General features: G+C 43.8%; 1 protein-coding gene across 4 annotated transcripts in view; it reads right to left on the bottom strand.

Moving 5' to 3' along the window:
- PHF2 (PHD finger protein 2) overlaps positions 1–19,240 on the bottom strand; it is an 81,904-nt gene that overhangs the window by 3,784 nt on the left and 58,880 nt on the right. For all 4 annotated transcript variants that reach the window (XM_015293436.4, XM_414324.8, XM_046900118.1 and 1 more), the window contains exons 8-20: positions 18,553–18,640; positions 17,955–18,061; positions 16,676–16,767; positions 15,300–15,389; positions 13,699–14,070; positions 12,817–12,936; positions 11,763–11,881; positions 11,040–11,218; positions 10,750–10,823; positions 8,830–8,987; positions 2,038–2,315; positions 1,448–1,543; positions 692–801 (exon numbers count right to left, since the gene is read on the bottom strand). In XM_015293436.4, coding sequence (XP_015148922.2) covers positions 692–801; positions 1,448–1,543; positions 2,038–2,315; positions 8,830–8,987; positions 10,750–10,823; positions 11,040–11,218; positions 11,763–11,881; positions 12,817–12,936; positions 13,699–14,070; positions 15,300–15,389; positions 16,676–16,767; positions 17,955–18,061; positions 18,553–18,640 — 1,883 coding nt within the window. The remainder of the gene's footprint in view (positions 1–691; positions 802–1,447; positions 1,544–2,037; positions 2,316–8,829; positions 8,988–10,749; positions 10,824–11,039; positions 11,219–11,762; positions 11,882–12,816; positions 12,937–13,698; positions 14,071–15,299; positions 15,390–16,675; positions 16,768–17,954; positions 18,062–18,552; positions 18,641–19,240) is intronic.

The raw sequence follows: 19,240 nt of genomic DNA on the forward strand, positions 1-19,240 counted from the left end.
AAGGTAATGCCTATAGCTGCACCTACACACACAGAAAAGCAGTCTGTCACCGTCCTATTTCCCTCACCTACCTACAAGTCCACTTCCTGACCAAATTCCGCTACCCAACAGCACCCACCACAAAAGCACAGTGCCACCAAATGCCACAACTCCAACCTGCCTCCAGCAGACCTCGTACTTTGCGGTGTCACATGTGTCAGGTCAGTGTGCACGAGGCACTCAGCACCTGACTGACCCCTCCAGAGACTAAAGGATATTTTTCAACAGCAAGAAGCGCCTCAATACATTTGCTAAACTGATGTTAGCTGCCCTTGGTTAACCAAAGCTTTGGGAGTAAGCCCTAATGCTTTCCAGCAGCCAGCTTGCACAGGCAAGGCAATCATACCATCCAGACTTCCAGCACATCAATATGCCGCTCATGCACACTCCTTTTGGGGATCCCTCTTCCGTCACCAGCCTGCAAGAATGCAGGTAGATATGCATGCTCTCTCAGTGCTTCTCTGCGTGCCCAGTGGACCTCCTGCTCTGCACCATGTAATTGTCAGGTACATATGGTGCAACACTGCTGGGTTTTCCTCCTGTTTATTTCCCCTGAGACTGATAAGCCTTGCCAAACTGGCACAAATAAACCCCGAGAAGGGCTGCCACAGCTTTCATGTCCTGACAGCCACTGCTCCTTAAGCAACCTCACCTGCTGTGACAACTTGGCGGCTGCAGCGGCGAGGCCGGTTTCGATGGAGGCGACCCTCGTTCCCTCTCGCACCGGTCTGTCTTGCCGAGGCACTGAGGGGCCGACTCGTGCTGCAAGGAAAGCAATCAGAGGTGAGGCAGGTGCAGAGCGCCCATGTGAGCTGCATAACCACACACTGAGCAGCAGGACTGCCCTCCTGAGCAGGAGATGGATGTGCAATGTCACAAGCTTTGGCCGCTTGTCACACGCAGCGAGCTGTGGAGAATCCTCCATTAGTGGCCACAGCAAAGGGTGCCTAGGGATCCCCGGGCCTTGCACTGCCTCTGGTGAGCTGCAACAAAAACAGCCTTCCACACCATCAGTGTTGGCTGAACCCAGAGGAGACCGCTCCTGCGTTTCCTGCTTGTTTCTCTTTATACAGCCAACACTAAAAGCCAGGGCCGATCAACTGTCTGGGCTTCCACTACTACACTACTGCCACCAGTCCTTCCTTCACAGGAGCATGAGGAAAAATAAATCAAAAACCTACCCCCAAAAACACTTCTCCTGCCAACTGACCGATGGAGAAGAACTAACACATTGGTCCAAGTCCCAGCGTGAGAAATCATCCCCCACTGTACTGGAAAGGGTTAATCCTTCACATTACAGAGAAATTGCTCATTTTTGGTCTTACAGTTTCCGCATTCCTTGAAAAATGGCTGGTTCCTTAGGGACCTGCATGGCTTAGTCTGAGTAGCACAAATTGTATGAGCTTACCCGTTGGGCTGTAAGGGGCATCATCAGAACTTTTCCTTTTCTTTGATCGGGATTTGAATACTGGATTATCTTCATCCGATTCAAGAGAAGGGTAAACTACAATAGGAAACAAAGAGTAGTTTCAGTCTACGAGACAATTTTATGCTGCAGAGAGGCCCACTTGCTCTGTACAGCGATGGTGACCACAGGCATCACAGCTAGAAGAGCAAAGTCCCCCAGAGGTACTGCTGAGAGGTGACAGCTGGAAACCATCTGGGGACATTCTCCTGCTCTCATCCACACTAAACTTAGAAGCTGATGTCACTGAGCTGTGACCAGTTACTTTTAGGGTACACAGAGAAAGTTCTCAAACAGGAAAAATCAGTCTTCCCTTTGCCAGCAGAGTGGCAGCATAGCTGGAAGAAAGACAGACAAGTTTCTTTATCCCAAGCTAGACTGAAACCCTCCTGCTCTGCACTGTGCAAATGCGATGACCCCTTGTGAGACAAGATGCGAATCTGCACATCAAGGAAACCCATGGAAGGGGCATTTGCAGGTATGAACAAATACACACGTGCACACACTTCCTCAGACTGCTTCGTTGTGCTTACCGTAATCTGAATCTTTAAAACAGGCATCTAAGTGGTCCTGATCTTCATCATAATCTTCAATGTCAATACTGTTTTTTGTGCTTTTCTTCAGTAATCGTTTGCCAGCATTTTTGCTGCCACCGCCACCTGTTTTTTTAGAGTTCTGTGAGGAGATGGAGTTATTCTTGGCCTGGTTGGTCCCCCAGGAGGCCTGCAGGCAGGAGTCCGACGACTGGAGGTTTGCCATGGATAGCATGCCCTGGATTGCTTCCTGTGTGCTGGGTGAGGCAGGTGGCTGACTGAAGGAAAACATGCAGAGATACAGAGGCTATCAGCGATCCCATGAAAACACACCCCTCACAAATAGCTGACTCCTTTCACCTGATAGTGCTGCTAGAGCAAACCTCCTATCGCTGCACTTTAAGCAGCTGGGCATGCCACAACCAGCACTGGTTATTTTTACTTTAAGAGCAACATCATCGTGTGTTGGGTTTAGGGATGCTGCCTTGAAAGTCAGGAAGCCGTGCCCCGCTTGGCTATGCATGTGATGTGCAGCTCTTTGGTGGCTGCCATTGTTGGTGTGCAAGGACAGAGGTCAGGTAACATTTCAAAGCTCCCAGCAATGCAGCATTTCTACCACCCAGCTCTGGGGGTGTCTCCCCAGCCCCTCACTCATACACCCAAATTCCCATCTTCCTGTAACAGAGCTAGAGCAGGCGAGAACCATGCTTCTTCCGCTGAGCTGAAGGATGAGGTCCCTGCTCATGGCCAATGCCTTCCCAAACTCATTTCAGATTCCTCCATCCCTTCCTTCACATGACAAAATGTGAAAGCAAAGCCTGAAGAAGGTGAGGGGGAACCACAGAGGTACTACCCCAGCATGCAGGCTCTCCTGCAGCCCAGTAAAGGAAAAAGCTTGGGGAATGGAGAGGGGTGACTGAGCAGAGGCATCACTGCACGAAGCAGTGGAACAGCCTGCCCAGCCAGGGCTGACGAGATGTGGACTGGATGAGAGGACTACAGGGTGGTGAAAACTTTGCTCCCATTGAACTAGCTTTTTGGCATTTTACTGCCAGCTGTCAACAAGTGTGGGACATCAACTACAGAAAGCAGTACATCCCTATAGAGTAGGCTGAGGCTAAATGATGTCTGAATTCTGATGGGCGTGTGTACGCCTGACAAAGCATAATGCATGCTCCCCATGATACAGAAAAAAAAAACATAGAACACTCATCTCATCAGAAAACATTAATTCTGTGAAATGCAGAATACCTCATCAAGTATTTCCAGAACCGTGGAGTTCAAACAGTGAAATGCAAAAAACACTGCAAAAAAAGCTATGCGATAGAAGCCCCTAACGTACATCTTTTCCCAAGTAAATTAGCAGTACCACATCACTTTCATTTATTTGATCTTAATTTAATCCACTTAAAGCCTTTACAAGACTCTGGATAGAGTCACTTATAAGGGGAGTTTCTGGGCACTAATTGCATTTATAAATAATCCTGAAAATGAGTTAAGACCGCTGTCGGTAGCTAGCAGCTCAAGGAATAAAAGAACATCGAAACATTTATTTAGTGAAGAGACATTATAATCCCCTTATTATCCTGCCAGATGCCGTAGCCTCTTCCCTGACATAGGCATATTTTGCACCACCTATAAGAAATTAACATATTTTCTTTCCATTTCCCCCCCCAAAACAGTTTTTGCAAGCACCCGACTTTCAAAACAGTGCAAACAGACCATCAAAAACTGACCACTAAGTGGGCAAATCAGAGAGGAACTGCCTTAAGCAACACAAGCTTCAACAAATAAATTGTGGAATATGATCAAAACCAGTGGTTCTGAGTCAAACCACAACCTGAACGTGTGGGTAACATGTCTTAAAGAGACATAGCTGCACATGGAGCGAAGTGTTTCTCATTAGGGCATGTGCTTGCCTGCTCTTCTATTCAAAGTATTTCAGCTTTCTAAGCCAAAGAAAAAGAAGGAGAGAGAATTGAGAAGTAATTCTTAAGCTCTTGAAGGCCGTATCCCCTTTCTGTAGCTTCACGATAGTTAACAAACAAACATACATAGCCAACACATTTATGAAAGTAAACTATGAGTTCCAGCTATGACCTATAACTTCAAAAACAGGAGCAGAGCTGGAGGAAAGGGCACTCTAATGAACAGACTGACAGCAGCTCGTGCTTTTTGTGGTGGGCTCCACTCCAGCATTGTGCACGGCTTCCCTTTTGAGGATCTTGTTGTTTCTTTTTACTCTCATAAAGCAACTCTGCAAAGCACCCTTTCATGCTGTTTACAGTGAGGAGGGAAAATGTGCTGCTAAGACTCATTTCAGATAACATCTCCCCCAGGGCTGACCAGGGAAGGGCACGTCGCTCTGCGCAGCACAGATGGCTCTGTGTCCTGCACAGTCCTACGGGCAGCTAGCTGTTAGACCTAGTAAGCCTAGGGGCCTTGGCATCCCAGGGCAGTTTCTTGCTGTCAGCAGTATCTTCGTCAGGAAGCAGTGCACAGAGCAGCCCTTTGGGCTATGCTCTGGGGTTTTCACAAGGCCTGTTTCCCTCCTGGACTTGACAGAAGCATGCTTTCCCTGACATCATGCTCCAGAGCAGGTGATGACAGGCAGGCAGCTGTGATCGCTGATGAGAACACACATGGTTCAACCCCAGCAGGTTAAGGCTTTCCCTCCTAACTGAGGCCGGTCCCCATGCTGCCCGGGCACAGGACCTTCCCAGTGCCCTGAAAGGATACAGTGCAGGGAGCCAGGGCTTCCTTTCACATCCCACCTCTCTCCAAGGGTTCAACACCTCTCAGCAGGACTTCCTCCTTTCACGTGCAATTACTGAATCTTTCACCTACAGCCTCATACATAGCGATCGCATGTATTCATTTCAGTGAATAACTCACTGAAGGCTGTCCTCTCCCCAGCCCCCACGCTGCCTGCACAGCAGCTGGAGGCACTGAAGGGCAATGGGGTGGTGATGTAGTAACCTCATAAATGCTTCATCTTGCCGCTAACCAACTATCTCCCAGGCTCACCCCAAGACTTGGGGAAAAACAGGCCAAGGCAAAGGGAAGTCAGAGGAAACACTGAACGTTTTCTAAGTGGAAATAACTGAAAACATAACTGCCTCGTGGGGTTAGACAGAAAAGGAAGCAGAACCTTCTTGGAGTTTTAAACAGATGAAAGTCAGCAATCAAAAACTATGGCAGGGGAAATCCCAGCCAGACACACAAGAAAGAAAGGGCTGCGCTGAGGGCCGAGCAGCTCACGGTGAGAAGCTGCAGAATCTCCATCATCCCTAAATATGAAACTCCGCAGGGCAATGCCCTGGACAACCAGGTCACACTTCACAGCTGGCCATGCTGTGATCCAGCAGCTGCACAGATGCCTTCTCAAGGTCCCTTCCAGCTGATGTTATCCTGGCATACTGCACGTAAGAACTGCTGAAAAACACTGATGCACGTGAGGAGGAGGTAATAAATCACCATTCTCCCTCTGTGATAGTTTCCCCATTATTTCTGCATTTCCTCTCACTCTCCCCACGGCAAGATGTAAATGAACCACGTAGAAGTGAAGTAGAGACAGTAATGACTTGTCAGCATTTTGGAGAAGTGACAAATGTATAGAACTGTGAAACTTACTTAACTTCAAGTACAAAATCAGTATTTCCTTCCATTTTTTAATCAAACCTGGGAACAAATTGCTTGCTCAGTTCAAAATCACATGACTCTTCAATTTTTTTTTTCCTCCTTATTCTGTTTGTTTCCACATTTACGGCAGCCTTTCTGTAGGACCTCTCTCCTCATCTCTTCCCATCTTGCTACCACTGGCATAGGTGTAGGAAATGCACCTCTCTAGAGCAACCTACATAAATGCCATCAGGACTTTTGGCCAGCTGAAAAAGACAACCCAATGTTGTACTGAATCAAGCTTCACACAATTCAGCTAAGGTCTTTCACACAAAACAACAGCAGCAACAAAAAACCCTGTCCTGATTCCTAAGTTGCTGCTGAGGTTCAGCAGCTTTGGTGCTGGTCTTGACTGGGCTCCATGCTTCCCACCTCTGAGCTGACCACTGTGCAAGCAGAGGACATTCCACATGGGCTGCCTGCACTACTGCGGTCTGGGATATCCAAAATATACATAAATATGTACTGGTATGCAGAGAAATGCATACACATACATAACCCTTAAGCACCATAAAAATAAGAAAGCAGAGAAAGACGAAAATTGTTTCTGAGTCAGGCAGGATCCCATTGGCATTACAGTGTGACACAGTATGTTTGCATATCAGGTTTCTTTCTTTTTACTTTTTTTTTTTTCAAAGCATGTTATAGCCATTTAAAAAGCCTGGCACAATTACGGATTGAAACATAGCAATTTCATTTATCAGGAGCTTTTTTCAATCAAGCTGCAACACACACTGCCAAAACCTAATTGTTTATACAAGAGCCAAAATTGATATGACACATTCCCACTGAACTACCGCACACAGTGTAGTAATTCATGCAGAGTTTAGTTATGTGACTGCATTTGCGACTTTGATTTCAGAAACCACAAAGTCTACAAATAGACTGGATACAGAGCCCAGGTTGAAAGTGGAAAAATGAATGGTCTGAGTACTATTCCATTACTGAATGGCAGTTTTAACCCATGGAAGACAGCAACAGATATGAGTCAAGAAAAGGAGAGGATCCTTGAGGACCATTTCTTTAACCTATATTTTTAGCTTCCCTCTGCATTTCTGCACATCATAAGCAAGCAGTGAACCACACTATATGTGAAATAGTACTGTATACAAGTCCAAGGCAGTGCTCTTAAAATGCCTGACATATCCTTTTTTTATAGGGAGCTTCACGCATGGGAGCCCTATTACACCAACAGCTCTATTCCCACAGCGAAACACACCTAACAACCTGCCAAAATGTCTAATTACCTGCCAAAATGTCAGTGTAAATTTGATATCAACACTGGTTCCATTACGCACCATACTGCAGAATGAAAAACGAACTCAGAGGAGGCGCTAAACCGACCAGGTCCAATATGAGTATTTCTGTGGTTTCTGAAGACCAAAATCTCAAGAGATGAGGAAAATCTAGAACCCCTATCACGTTTGGGCTCAGACAACAGAAAATACTGTATTTCCTGGGAGCTGCAGACACACTGGTACCTCTCCCCTTACTCTCCACAGTCACTGGTTTTGAACAACCACCCCTTGCTAGAGGGATGGCAGTAATGGAAGAAAACCAACACTGAACTGAGATTGGATCCCTTCCCTAGAGATAACAGCCCTGTCGAGATAAGCCTTCTAAGTACAGCTGCTATGTAACTTGATTTTAAAATCAATTTTTCACCTGCAGTCCTGCTGTGAGACACCACTGGAAGAAAAATCACGGGATCACATTAGGAATGAACAGAAACTCTTATAGGAGACTTCACGTGCACACCCGTTGTACTCAGGGGTGAGGATCTCTGCCAATGTGCTGCAAAAGTAGCAGACTCTAAACGCTGATGCACACAGGCAAACCTGGCTCTCACAGGGCTGCCTGGTACTTCACCGTGGGTGTACTGTGAGTGAAGGCAGTCTGCATACTATACTTTAATCTCCTGTAATTATCTGTGCTGTGAAACAGACCATTACCTAATAAACAGAGCTGTGCTGGAAGATCTTCTGGTTCAGTGATGTTCCCTCATTTAGATTTCTCTGAAGCTCTGTTACCAGATTGCAGCTTATAAGGAATTCCACCTATCTTCTTAACATTAAAAACCTCTCCACCTCACTGATAAAATTCGCTCTCTATGGTTTCCTTTGATAACTTATTCCATATGTTCCCCTTTGACCATGAGACATATCTTTAGGAATTCTCAGTTATGGCTTTTAACTTCCAGTCTTTCCCAGGCTTAGATATTATCTTCCTCTCTGAGGGAAACTTCTGATTCCACTTCTGCAGATCCTTTCAAATGTTCTGGCCACGCACACCCAACACTCACAGGGCACAGCCTGGGTGAGAAGGATGGCACCAATCTCACTTTGCTGAGCGTGTTCTCAACTCTCAAACCAACTAACGCTGCTGTTTTTACTTCCTGCACAGAATATGAGGCTTGGCATAGTCAAGGTAGACCTAAGGAAAGCGGGGAAGAAAAAGATGCTTTGGGGGGGTCCACAGGTTCCAAAGGTATGAATCTGGTTCCTGCGGAGCAGTGGAGGACGCTTAGGTTCCACAGATGGGACAAATCACTCTTAACCAGCAGTCTGAGAGAGAGAACAGGGCATAGGACATAGCAGTGTATGTCTGCTGTGCCATTCTGTTCATGTTAGCTGTAAAACCAGTTGATGTTCCCCAAACTCCTTCCCAGGGCTCTAGTCCCAAGGTTTGAATTAAGGAAGACATTTCCATATGTGAAAAGTCCTACTCAGCTTCTTTGGAAATGGCAAGCATACCCTAATTCTGTTATCTGTAGTTTAAGATCAGACTTGGCATGCTAGGAGTGGAGGCAGTGAACTCAAATTGCATTCACTGAGCTTTCTCTTCCTTTTGAATGATTCATCTATTATAGTATTATTGCTAAAATGGATGTTCAGCATTTACAGATGTGAAATGCCTCTATTTGTTTAAATTATACCACCAAAATCTTTCCCACACACTTTTTCCACCTCTCCCTCCAGTTCACAGGATAAAGGGAGAATTTGCTTTCTGGAGAAAAAGCAAAGTTCATTCTCTCTCACTCTCACACACAGAACCATGAAAGAACAACTCTTGCTTACAGGTTAAGAGTGAAAAACATCCCTTTGTGCATACCTGTTGGTGTTATACTCTAAACCCCCAACTTCCTTGCTTGCCTGCAAAAGGTCAAGAATTCCTGCTGAACTTCCACTCTCTTTCTTTACTTTGGAATTGCGCCCTGGCTTTGCCTCTGTGTCAATGTGAAGTAAATCTTCATCCGACGAGTCATCACTCTGCAAAAACAAGAAAAAGGCTCAAAAAATGGAAACCTACTAAGTCAGTCAACAAGAACAACACAGGAATTTCTACAGCCTGCTGCTCTTCTAAGATGCAGGGCTGGCCTTTCTAAGTTGCTCTTGCTAAAAAAAATAACAATAAAAATTGGAGGCACAATAAAATCAATCTCCTTCCAGCCTGTAAACATGGCAGGTTTTCCCTTGCAGCACTGGAGAACCAGCTTTGAGATCTGATCCTGTGCATGGGATCACATCATGCCACTGTACCAGCAGTGTTTCCAGGTGCTGTGTTCCCTTCCCAGCCACCCTGCCCATTTTTCAGACCAGAAGACATGAATCTGTGGCTGACTCTTAACGTAGCCAGCTCATGCACAGGGACAGACCCACTTCTGCCATTCCTGCTGCAAGGGGACAGGAAAATCCAACAGAGGAATAGGATAGACATGTATGAGCATACCATCCAAGGACGTTAAAGGAAGCTGCCTGCATCTATTTGGAGCTGATACCTCTCTGCACTCTAGACTGTTATAAAACAACTTTTTTTCTCCCTTCAGGCTTTCTGCTTTCAGGCCTCTGAAGTCCTAGCCATTATTGCTTAAAGGGCCATTAGTGCTTTCTGCAGGAACTGACCTCTCAACTTCTGTGCAGTGAGATGTCAACATGTTTTGCCCTGCTCCCTGTGCACCATTCTCCAGGCTTCAACTACAGACTGAGGCAAGGAGACAGGCACATTTAGATATCCCTGAGCCAAACCAGGATGATAAAGACTGCTGAGCTTTTAGGGCCTAAAAACTCCAGTCACCTACAGTTTTGTGTTCGCAAGTTATTTTTCTTTCTGTGAATGATTCAGATATCATAACATGGATTTATGTCAACTACAGCTAGACAAAACATTTCAGCGTGTCATTTAATTTCCAGCATTGAGCTACAATGCTAACACAAACAAGAGCAAACTTATGTCTGTGCTGTTAAGCTTCTTATTCTTCTCCGAGAGAGTAATCAGGCACCAGAACGGGCTGCCCAGGAGGCAGAGAAGTCACCAACCCTGGAGGTGTTCAAGAAACATTTAGATGTTGTACTGAGGAACATGGATCAGTTGGAAATATTGGTGACAGGTGGACGGTTGGACTGGATGGTCTTGGAGGTCTTTTCCAACCTTGGTGATTCCATGATTCTATGATTCTTGATGCTAAGTATCAACAGGCAGATTGATGTTGCATCAAGTTAGGAATATGCTTAAATATCAGGCTGAGCCAAGGGCATGCCAGCTGTAAGCCCATGAAAGGCAAAGGGAGAATCTACCAGGTGATAGGAAATAAAGCTTGTAATGGCCACATAATGGGACTTGCAGTAATGTGAAACACCATATGACACGGTCAATTCTATTAGCATTACTATGAGTTTCCTTTGTCGAATGGTGCCAATTTATGCTTAGTCTTTACATTGTCTGTGTGCTACTTATTCCAGGCAAACTGGGACTACAGAATGACGTAGAGGATACGACAACAATCTGTAAGAAATCTTCATATTACCACCATTTCCTGCACTGTGCTATCACCTTGCATGGGCAAGAAGAAAATGCTATTACCCTGTGAATGGAAGTCATTGGTGATTACACCAAGGCATACTGCATACCTGCCATGAAACACTGCCTAGCACGTCTGAGCCAAAGTTCCAGGCAGTTTTTGGATAAGATTCCACACACTCTAAGAGATATATAATGGGTGCCTGCTTGTGATAGGAACAAAAGTCACCATACCTTATATGACACCGACTCCACCTTAGGCTTTTTAACAGGAGTGTGCTGCATAGTGTCTTTTTTATCTGAAAAAACTGAATTAAAAAAGGGAAAAATTAATCCATAGTCCTCTTAAAAAACAATAGCACTCCTAAGCCTGAACTTCAAAAGCAATTCAAACCCAGTTCCATTTGACTGACAGTTAAGAAATGGTTTTCTATACAGTAAAGCAGATAACACGAAGAATAATTTTGGACAGCCAACACAAGACTTTGTCATGCAGATACAGACAAAAAAGGAAATATCCTTACAGGGCAGTTCTCTCTTTGTAGTGTTTTTCTTCCTTCTGATTGGAAACTCATCAATTTTTAGCTCACCATCATCTGACACATATTCATATTCATCTCGTACAGGTTTTGCTTTGTCCTCCTTAAAGTTCTGCAGTGACCCGAACACACTAGTATTCAGCTGGGTTTTTACTCCCTTTGAACTGAAAGAAAAAGAATATATATTACAAACCAGTAACGATACACAGGATGGAAATCACTTTGGGAACAGACAGAGGAAGGCAACGAGTACCTTTCCTCACACAGAAATCTCAGTCAGCCTGAACACTTACAGGGGTGCCTCAGCAATTCAAATCAGTTCACAAACTGTACCTACCATTTTATCTCCAAATACAGTGCAGACCAGAGTGGCGCTCCTGACTTCAAACAAGCCCTACACTATTAAAAGCTGTCTCAAAGTGTATGATATATGTAATGCAGACACAGCATGGAATTCTGCCATTGTTTCTTTTTATTTTACATACACCCTGAATAGGATCTGCAAAAAAAAAATAATTGAATATAACAAAGCCGAACTAGTAAGAACCTGAAGTGACAAAACATGAGATGCAGCCTGAATACTGAAGGCAGTAACCTCAACCTTAAACTAAAGAGGGTTCTAGGTAAACCAAGTTCTGGACATAAGCAGTCACAGGATTTTTTAACCTCCTTTCTTAAATCCTGAACAATATTCATTAATTAACTTACCCAAGTAACTTCTTATTAGCGAAAGAGAATGTAAATTTGTTGTCCTTGTTTCCTGATAAAGGCGTCTTTTCAGATTTGTGTTCCTCTTCCATTTTTAGTAGTGAATCAGGCTTACTGTTCTGAAAGGCAGAAAGACCCAAAAAACCCAATACAATCAGTCAAGTGAGTTGATAGTATTTCAGATTCCTAGATGATGGCAGAGAATTGGTTGATCTTTACGCAAAAAATATATGCCTCACAAATATGCTAAGTAATGGGCAATTATGGTATTCTTAGGTAAGCTGAGTTCTATTTAGTTCAGGGACTTGTTCCCATTCAAGAAGCACTTCAGCACCAGTTAAGCAGCGCCCACCACAACCACACCTGGTGCCAGATTTAAATATTGCTCTCTTAAATTGGTACCGACTGAGGTAAAATATTAAACACTGCTCTTCAGCATCATGCTTGTGCAGCTAAGGACAGAAGCCCAGTGCCTGTAACCTTACAAATACGACTGCATTTTATTGCCAGGTTTCATCTACTTCTTTCTCACCTTCAGAAGAGCTTGAATTATATATATGAATTTAATGATTTCATACCAAAGTCATTCAGTCTTTGATGAATTTTTAAGCCTAGGCCTAGTACTTTCCTAAGCTGTACTGGCTGGGTGACCTGATCACACTTACCGTGACAGTTGTTAACACAAAAAATTCAATCAGCTGTCTCTGTTAAGAAGTCATGACTCTTAGTAGCTCTCTCCACGTGAAAAGACACTTCTCTTTCACCGAATTTATTTGCAGTGAAAAATCTCACTATTAAAAGTTTTCTCTCTGGCCTTACCAAGACTGAGAACACACAGTTCAGCATATGCTTTTGAAGAATGAGCCCCGTACACCTTTACCAATGCTTGCTTTGTTGTTTTCTGCTCAAAAAATGTTCACTGGGGACTGGAAATTGGTAGTCACACTCTCTGTGTAGGTAGGCCTATGTGTATTTCTCCACCCTTCTGTGTGGCAAAATCAGCAAAAAAATAAAATAAAATAAAATAAAATAAAATAAAGACATGAGACCTTACCTTGTATTTCCATTTGGCTTCCGTTTTGCTTTTGTTTTGCTCTCGAACTTCAAACTTCTCCACCTCATTCTGCTTAGTAGGTGTTTCCTTATTGGGAACACTTAAAACATTCTTTGTGGCCTGGGGAAGAAATTAGCATGTACTCTTAATGAGGATCAAGCACTGGCATGTCACACAAATACATTTTTTTAGTGTAAAAACATGTTCATCTCCCTGCCTCTTGCTCCACGGACATGTTTTGCAACTGCATATAAACTACTATCAAAATTGGAAGCACTTAGGAAAAGCCTTATGGATTCTTCTCAACAACAGCAGCCAGGTGTACAATGCATTATTCTGTGAGTGCATCAATGAAATCCTCACTCTTGCTGAAGTTAGTAGCAAAACTCATCTATTGGATATCAAAATGAAATTCGTCAAACATGAGCAAAAGTGGTCACAAACCATTACTTTATCTTCATGCGCTCATTTGGCATAAAATCGCATGAAAACAAAGCGTCTCAGAAATGAGTCTATCTTGTCTCTGATAACTGATTATGGAAATCCATTAAGGAAATGGCAAAAAAAAAAAAAAAAAAACAAACCAAAACACCTTAAGTGTCACTTAATTTTTGTCTCCTCTTAGCTTGGATAGGGATCTGACAGTAGTTTGCTAGATTCAACTTGAATCGATGTTTCTTTCTTCACATCCAATGAGTTACCATGCAAACGGGCAAACCAGATTGAACAGTCAGGTAAAAAAAAAAAAAGATGGTGGTAAGATGGCAAAGAGAAAACTCTCATTTACTTCAGCAAAGACACTTGTGCTTGATTTTTTTTTTTCCCAATGAGAGACTTTGTCCCCACCGTGGCAATAGAGGGCAGAGTTAAAATCCAACTCACCTTTCCCTTCTTTGGCGTCTCGATCTTTGTCAAAGCCTCCTTTGTGTGTGCCTCCAGCAAGTCGAGATTTGGGATGGCTGGCGGTGGGCTCTCTTTTGCCTTCTTTCCTTTCTTTTTTCCTTCTCCCTTAACTTTTGGTGTTTTGGGAGGTTTGGGTGGTTTGGGAGGCTTGGGAGGCTTGGGGGGTTTGGATGGCTTAAGTTGTTTGGGGGTTTTCACAGTTTTCGGAGTCTTTTTTTTAGGGAGCTTTTCTACAGGTGGGGATGGTGGTGTCACTTGGATAGGTGATGGTGCCTCCTCCTTTTCCACGGGGCAGATCTCCTCAGCGTTCGTGTTGGCACTCGTGTCTGCTTTGCTGGCTTTCGAAGCATTCTGCAGCACAAAACAGGAGGGCGTTCAGACCCACTTGTGCCGTGTTAGATACTCGCTCTCACTCTCCCTTGGGGAAACAACTACCAGTAATCCCCCCTTCAGAACTGGAGTACCTACATTCACGAGCAGCCAGTGTCACAGTGACGCTCTTCTCACTGCTGATTTACCCCCCCCAGCAGCTGCACATGCATGACTTTGACCTGGAGAAACTCCAGTGCCACTGTGAGGAAGTTAACTCTCTCCAGATTGCATCAGGTAGGACACTTAAACAGACGGCAGTACAAACAAACGTGTAACATGAATGGGCTTTTGTTTAAAATGCTAATCAGCTTGAGCACAAACCAATTTAACTCAGATGGGATAAACGTAGCAGAATCGTGTTTCATGCCCTCAGGTAAAATAAGCAGTAAAATAGCTGCCCAATTAAAATTAATACTGTCTGACTAATTATAAAGAAATTATTTTCTGCTTCAGTTGCCATTCTGACGATCAAAAAACGTACGTACTACATCAAAGAGGATAAGATAGATTTCAATGCTGAGGACTTTGGATATAGTTAAGTAGTGGGATGCAAAGCAGTACCTTCTCAAAACACAAAGGAGCTGGCTATTGTCCCCCTGCACTGTCACGCACCCCCACCAGGCAGAATGTGACACCAGACTTATTGGACAACAGCTCCATGCAACCTCTATGTTTCTATGAGTTTATTTTAAAAATAATTGTCATGTTGAAAACCGTAACTCTGCCTAGAAACCAGTCAAGAGCAAGGTCTCCTATTGGGACAATGCACAGTGACTGACTGTCCCTAGCTCAGAGAATGTCACAGGTAAGACCAATGAACATAAGGGCACACCACATATAGAGCACGATTAGGGGACAGCAACAGCATTCTTTGAGTTCTACTGTATTTTTTGCTAGAAAGCAGATATAGAGAAAGGAAAAAATAAAATGAGGAGGGCAGCGTGGCCAGTCCAGCTAGAAGAACAGAGGAGAAATGACATAGGGCAGGCATGCACAGCATGAAGCCATGGAGGAAGCAAACAGGAGTCCAAAATGTGGCCAGTTAGCCACAGACAAGAGCCCTAAGCAGTAACCCTACTGCTGAAACCTCTTAAGAATTCTTTTAATGAGCAGAATGGGAAAAAATGATTCATTTCAAGTCCTCGGTTTTACAGTCTACATTACTGAAAAAAACACAATATAGCTAATATGATGAAAAGAGCACAAACCTCACTTAATCTTATTTCTTTGGCAAGGTCCTTGATAAGCTGTGCTGGTTTGAAGTTCTCAGGTAGTTCATCTTCATGCTCTGCTAAAGCCTAAATCAGAACAAAGCCAGACTGATGTTTCTGTGCGTGTTTTTTGCAATAATATAGTAAAACTCATTAAGTGACACTTTAATTTTTTTTCCTAAGTACTGAAATCAATACTAGCTACATGTTTAATATGGAAAAACACTCGTATATACTTTATTTCCCCTTCTGGGTGTTATTGCTGTTCCCTCCAGACAACTACTGACAAAGTCAGCAGTCTTTTTCACGTATCATTGAATGTTCACAACTGTAACATCAGTTGTTTCCCCTCTTATATGAGATTCTGAGAGAGACTCCTTTTCTACACCTACAAGGAGAGACTGTGTCAGAATGATGACTTCATTGCACTCAACAGGCACACACCTTTCCAGCAGAGCAGTTTGGGAGCTAGCTGGCAGTTTCATTCATATGCTATGTTACAGTATTCTAAGTTCAGCATTGCCTAGCTGCCAACACAGCCTGACTTCCTTTTGCCCACTGCTTCACATCTGTGAGGCAAGTGGAAAAACAAACAGAGTGAGATGAAGAAGAGCTTCCACACCGGCCAGCCCTGCTACAGGAAACCAGGAGCGGTTCAGAACTGGGGCTCAAGCACTCTCTTATTGCAGGAGAGACAGCAAATAAGTGCCTGGCTACACTTAAATATGGGACAGTCATGTAAGTGACCTAAGCTGTATTTGCTGCACTGTGTACTCAGCTGCTCACTCCTTCTGAAAGTGTCTGAAAGTCCTAAAGCTGATAGTTCCCCTGCCCATGTGTTATGATTGAGTGGCCTGCCTCCTGCACTTAATTCCCCAGAACTCTAGGAGCAACACACACAAGAACAATGGTGCTGAAATGACTGCAGAGGGAAATTTGGGCTGAAAATCTCTTTAAGCCATCTCCCTAGGCAGTATGTATTTCCTGTCTTAATTGATGTGTTGATTTGCAGGAACTGAGCACCTTGTGCACACAAAAATGCAGGTGTTGTTCTAGGCCTTGCTCGCATACACAGCCTTTACTTAATTGATTTGGCACATGAAAATGCTCAGAGCTGTGAAGATCATTCATTCAGTATCTTGTTGATCACAAGCAGAATTGACATTGTTTAGACCTTTTTTTGACTTGCTGACTCATCACATAGCACCACGGAATTCCTGCTGTCACACTCCTTCCCTGCTCTCCTGGTCCCTATGTGGGCTCCCAAAACTAGCTGCTTTGCTATGACAACATGGTTTGTTTTAGCATTTGCTGCCTGTTCCAGTGACTGACAAACCCAAGGAACACAATATTAAAACAGGGTCTTCTCCTACCTGTTTTTTAGTCCATGACCTGAAAGCACCATTGAGAATTTTTGCTCCTTGAAGTAAATGAGCAGGAGGTTGTTGCCCAGCTTTGTGCAAACCTAAGTGGAAAAAAACAGTGCCATTCAAACAATGAGAACTGAAGCCTTTCTGCATAAATTGTCTTATTCTAAAAGGTTTAATTTTGAAAGTTAACTTTTTAAAACTTGGCCACCACAAGCCAATCGCTATCATGACTTGATGGTAAATAAAGAGTATATTTATTGTGCCATAAATCCAACCCTGCCTTCCTACAGTGTGTTCCTGTAAGCTATGTTTACACTGGCAGTCCTTTCGGTTCCTTTCTTGGTTGCACACTCAAGCTAGCTCCCATGCTCATACATCCTAGGCTGTGGGAATACAAAGCCAACAAGAGAAGTTCGTTCTTTCTCCTGCAAAAGCAAGTGCCGATATGTGGAAACAAAGCCATACCAGGCAAAGCATTTCACTTCTTCATGAGTACAGACTTGCCTAAGCTTTTCTGCACAGTACCTTTTTTGTTTACAGTCAGCCACAAAAGTCCCTTCTAGGCAATACTCAGAGGGACCCCTCACATTGCTTAGTAATTAGGCACATTTTACTTGCTATAAAATACTCAGTGAGTGTCTGTAGACACGACCCATAAGAAATATAGGCAAAGAGCAAAGCAAAATTGAATTTGTAAAGAACATACATGCATGGATGTTTGGATCAATTCTGAAGGAATTTGATTTAGATGATCTTGAATATTAAAGAAATCTTTGCTTTAATTCTCAGTGCTCCTGCTGTCCTGCTGGCTCCATCAACGATATTTCTGTCAGGCCATGCATATTTCTGACTTGCCCACGTATTTCCACCAGAATCAGCAGAATTGTGGGAGAAGAAGTGCTATTCAGCATGTCTTGGGCTGACAGAGCATGCAGCTCTTTATGTTAAGTCAGGGAATGAAACCTCAACTTACACTAGCCTAGGTGGTTGGTTACAATATTATTTGCCTCTGAAGGAACTTAAACCTGTTTTATAAAGGTGAAATCTTTACTTCAGCATAGGTAGGAGAGACAGGTAAGGCCCTTCTCAGAGCAAGGTGCCAGGCTGATTCAGATGACAGCCAGACCAGACCTGCACATTCAGCTGGTATGTGAGAAGCAGCCATCAGATGTGAACAAGAATTGACTTTGGCCACCTGTGGCATACCAGTAGAAATTATGAGTAGCTATTTTCAGGTCCCCAAATCTAAGCAATTAAAGCAGGCATAGAAATGCAGTTTTACCTTTGAATGTTTCTAGTAGATGCTTTCCCATGTACCAACATGCAGTCTCATAGTTTGGAAACTGGGTTAGACTGACAATTTTCAACCGTCTTTCTACTTCGTATGCCCTGCAATACAAAGCAAACTGATGTTAAAGGCATAGCAGCTCACAAGTATGTTGGACAGTAACAAGCACTGCTCATATGTGCCCAGAGTTCATTTTGCAGTGCACGCGGAAGGGTATTTTCTTTGTGCCACTACCAAGCATTCTGGCATCAAACCAAAAGCAAAATACAAAAATAACACTGATAAGAAACTGTGTGATTTACATGCAAGATAGTTTTGTTTCATTATTTGTCCAGCATCAGTAAAGGCTGCACTTATTGTTTTAGCCTGGGCAAAGAGCCCAGCTGAGCAGGTGAGTGCTTATCCAGACAGCAAACAGCATGCTGCAAGGGAAAAATCCCAACAGTTTAACAGTTGTTCCTTCAGGATCTGGCCACGTCAGTCCAACCACTTCCTACATCCTTCCATGCAGTGGGAGAAAAATAGCTTGGAATCACCACTTTAGGAGAAAATGGAGATTATAGAAAATTGTGACATTCTTAAAATGGATTACCTCATCTGCATTTCAACACTTAGACTATGAAGAAAATGTCCAGCAAAGGCCAGGCAATCCACAGGTGTAAGAGTTGCATAAATCCAACCTAGGTGAGAAAGAAAAGAATCCTAAGAATTAAAACTGGGATCACGGTAAGGAAGAATTAATTCCCCAGACAATTGCCATGATATACTTAGCACCTTACTTCCCAGATACCAACACAGGTCTTCAGTCGAGTCAGCACTGGGACCCCATGTGCTCAGAACAAAGTTGCATTTAGACTCTTCATTTTGCACTACAAAGGCCTGGTGCAGAAGGTGCTAAGCACCTCTGACTAACCTGCAACTGTGCCAAGATCAGACAGACAGAGAAAGGGGATATTGGTCCAAGTGCCCTAGTTACTGTCAAAAGCAGCAGCAGCAGCAGCTAGTATCAGAGGCTGCTTTCACATCACCACGAAAATCTGTGGCACTGTCTGACACTGAGCTTGCTGTAGTGCCTACTCAGTCCTTGGTTCGAGCTGAGGCTTCCAGGCAGCACAGGTAGCAGCCTATCAAGCAGCCTATACAAATCCGTGTCACTGAGGTCTTCAGCCTCATGTGAAACCATAAACAAACACTCACACCATGCAGCCTCCTTTAGTTCTTTGCTGTCAAGGGGAATCAATGAAAATGTTGTGGGGCTCACAGTCAGCAAGCGATTCAAC

Source organism: Gallus gallus, chromosome 12, assembly GCF_016699485.2.
Source record: "Gallus gallus isolate bGalGal1 chromosome 12, bGalGal1.mat.broiler.GRCg7b, whole genome shotgun sequence".
NCBI classification, from domain to species: domain Eukaryota; kingdom Metazoa; phylum Chordata; class Aves; order Galliformes; family Phasianidae; genus Gallus; species Gallus gallus.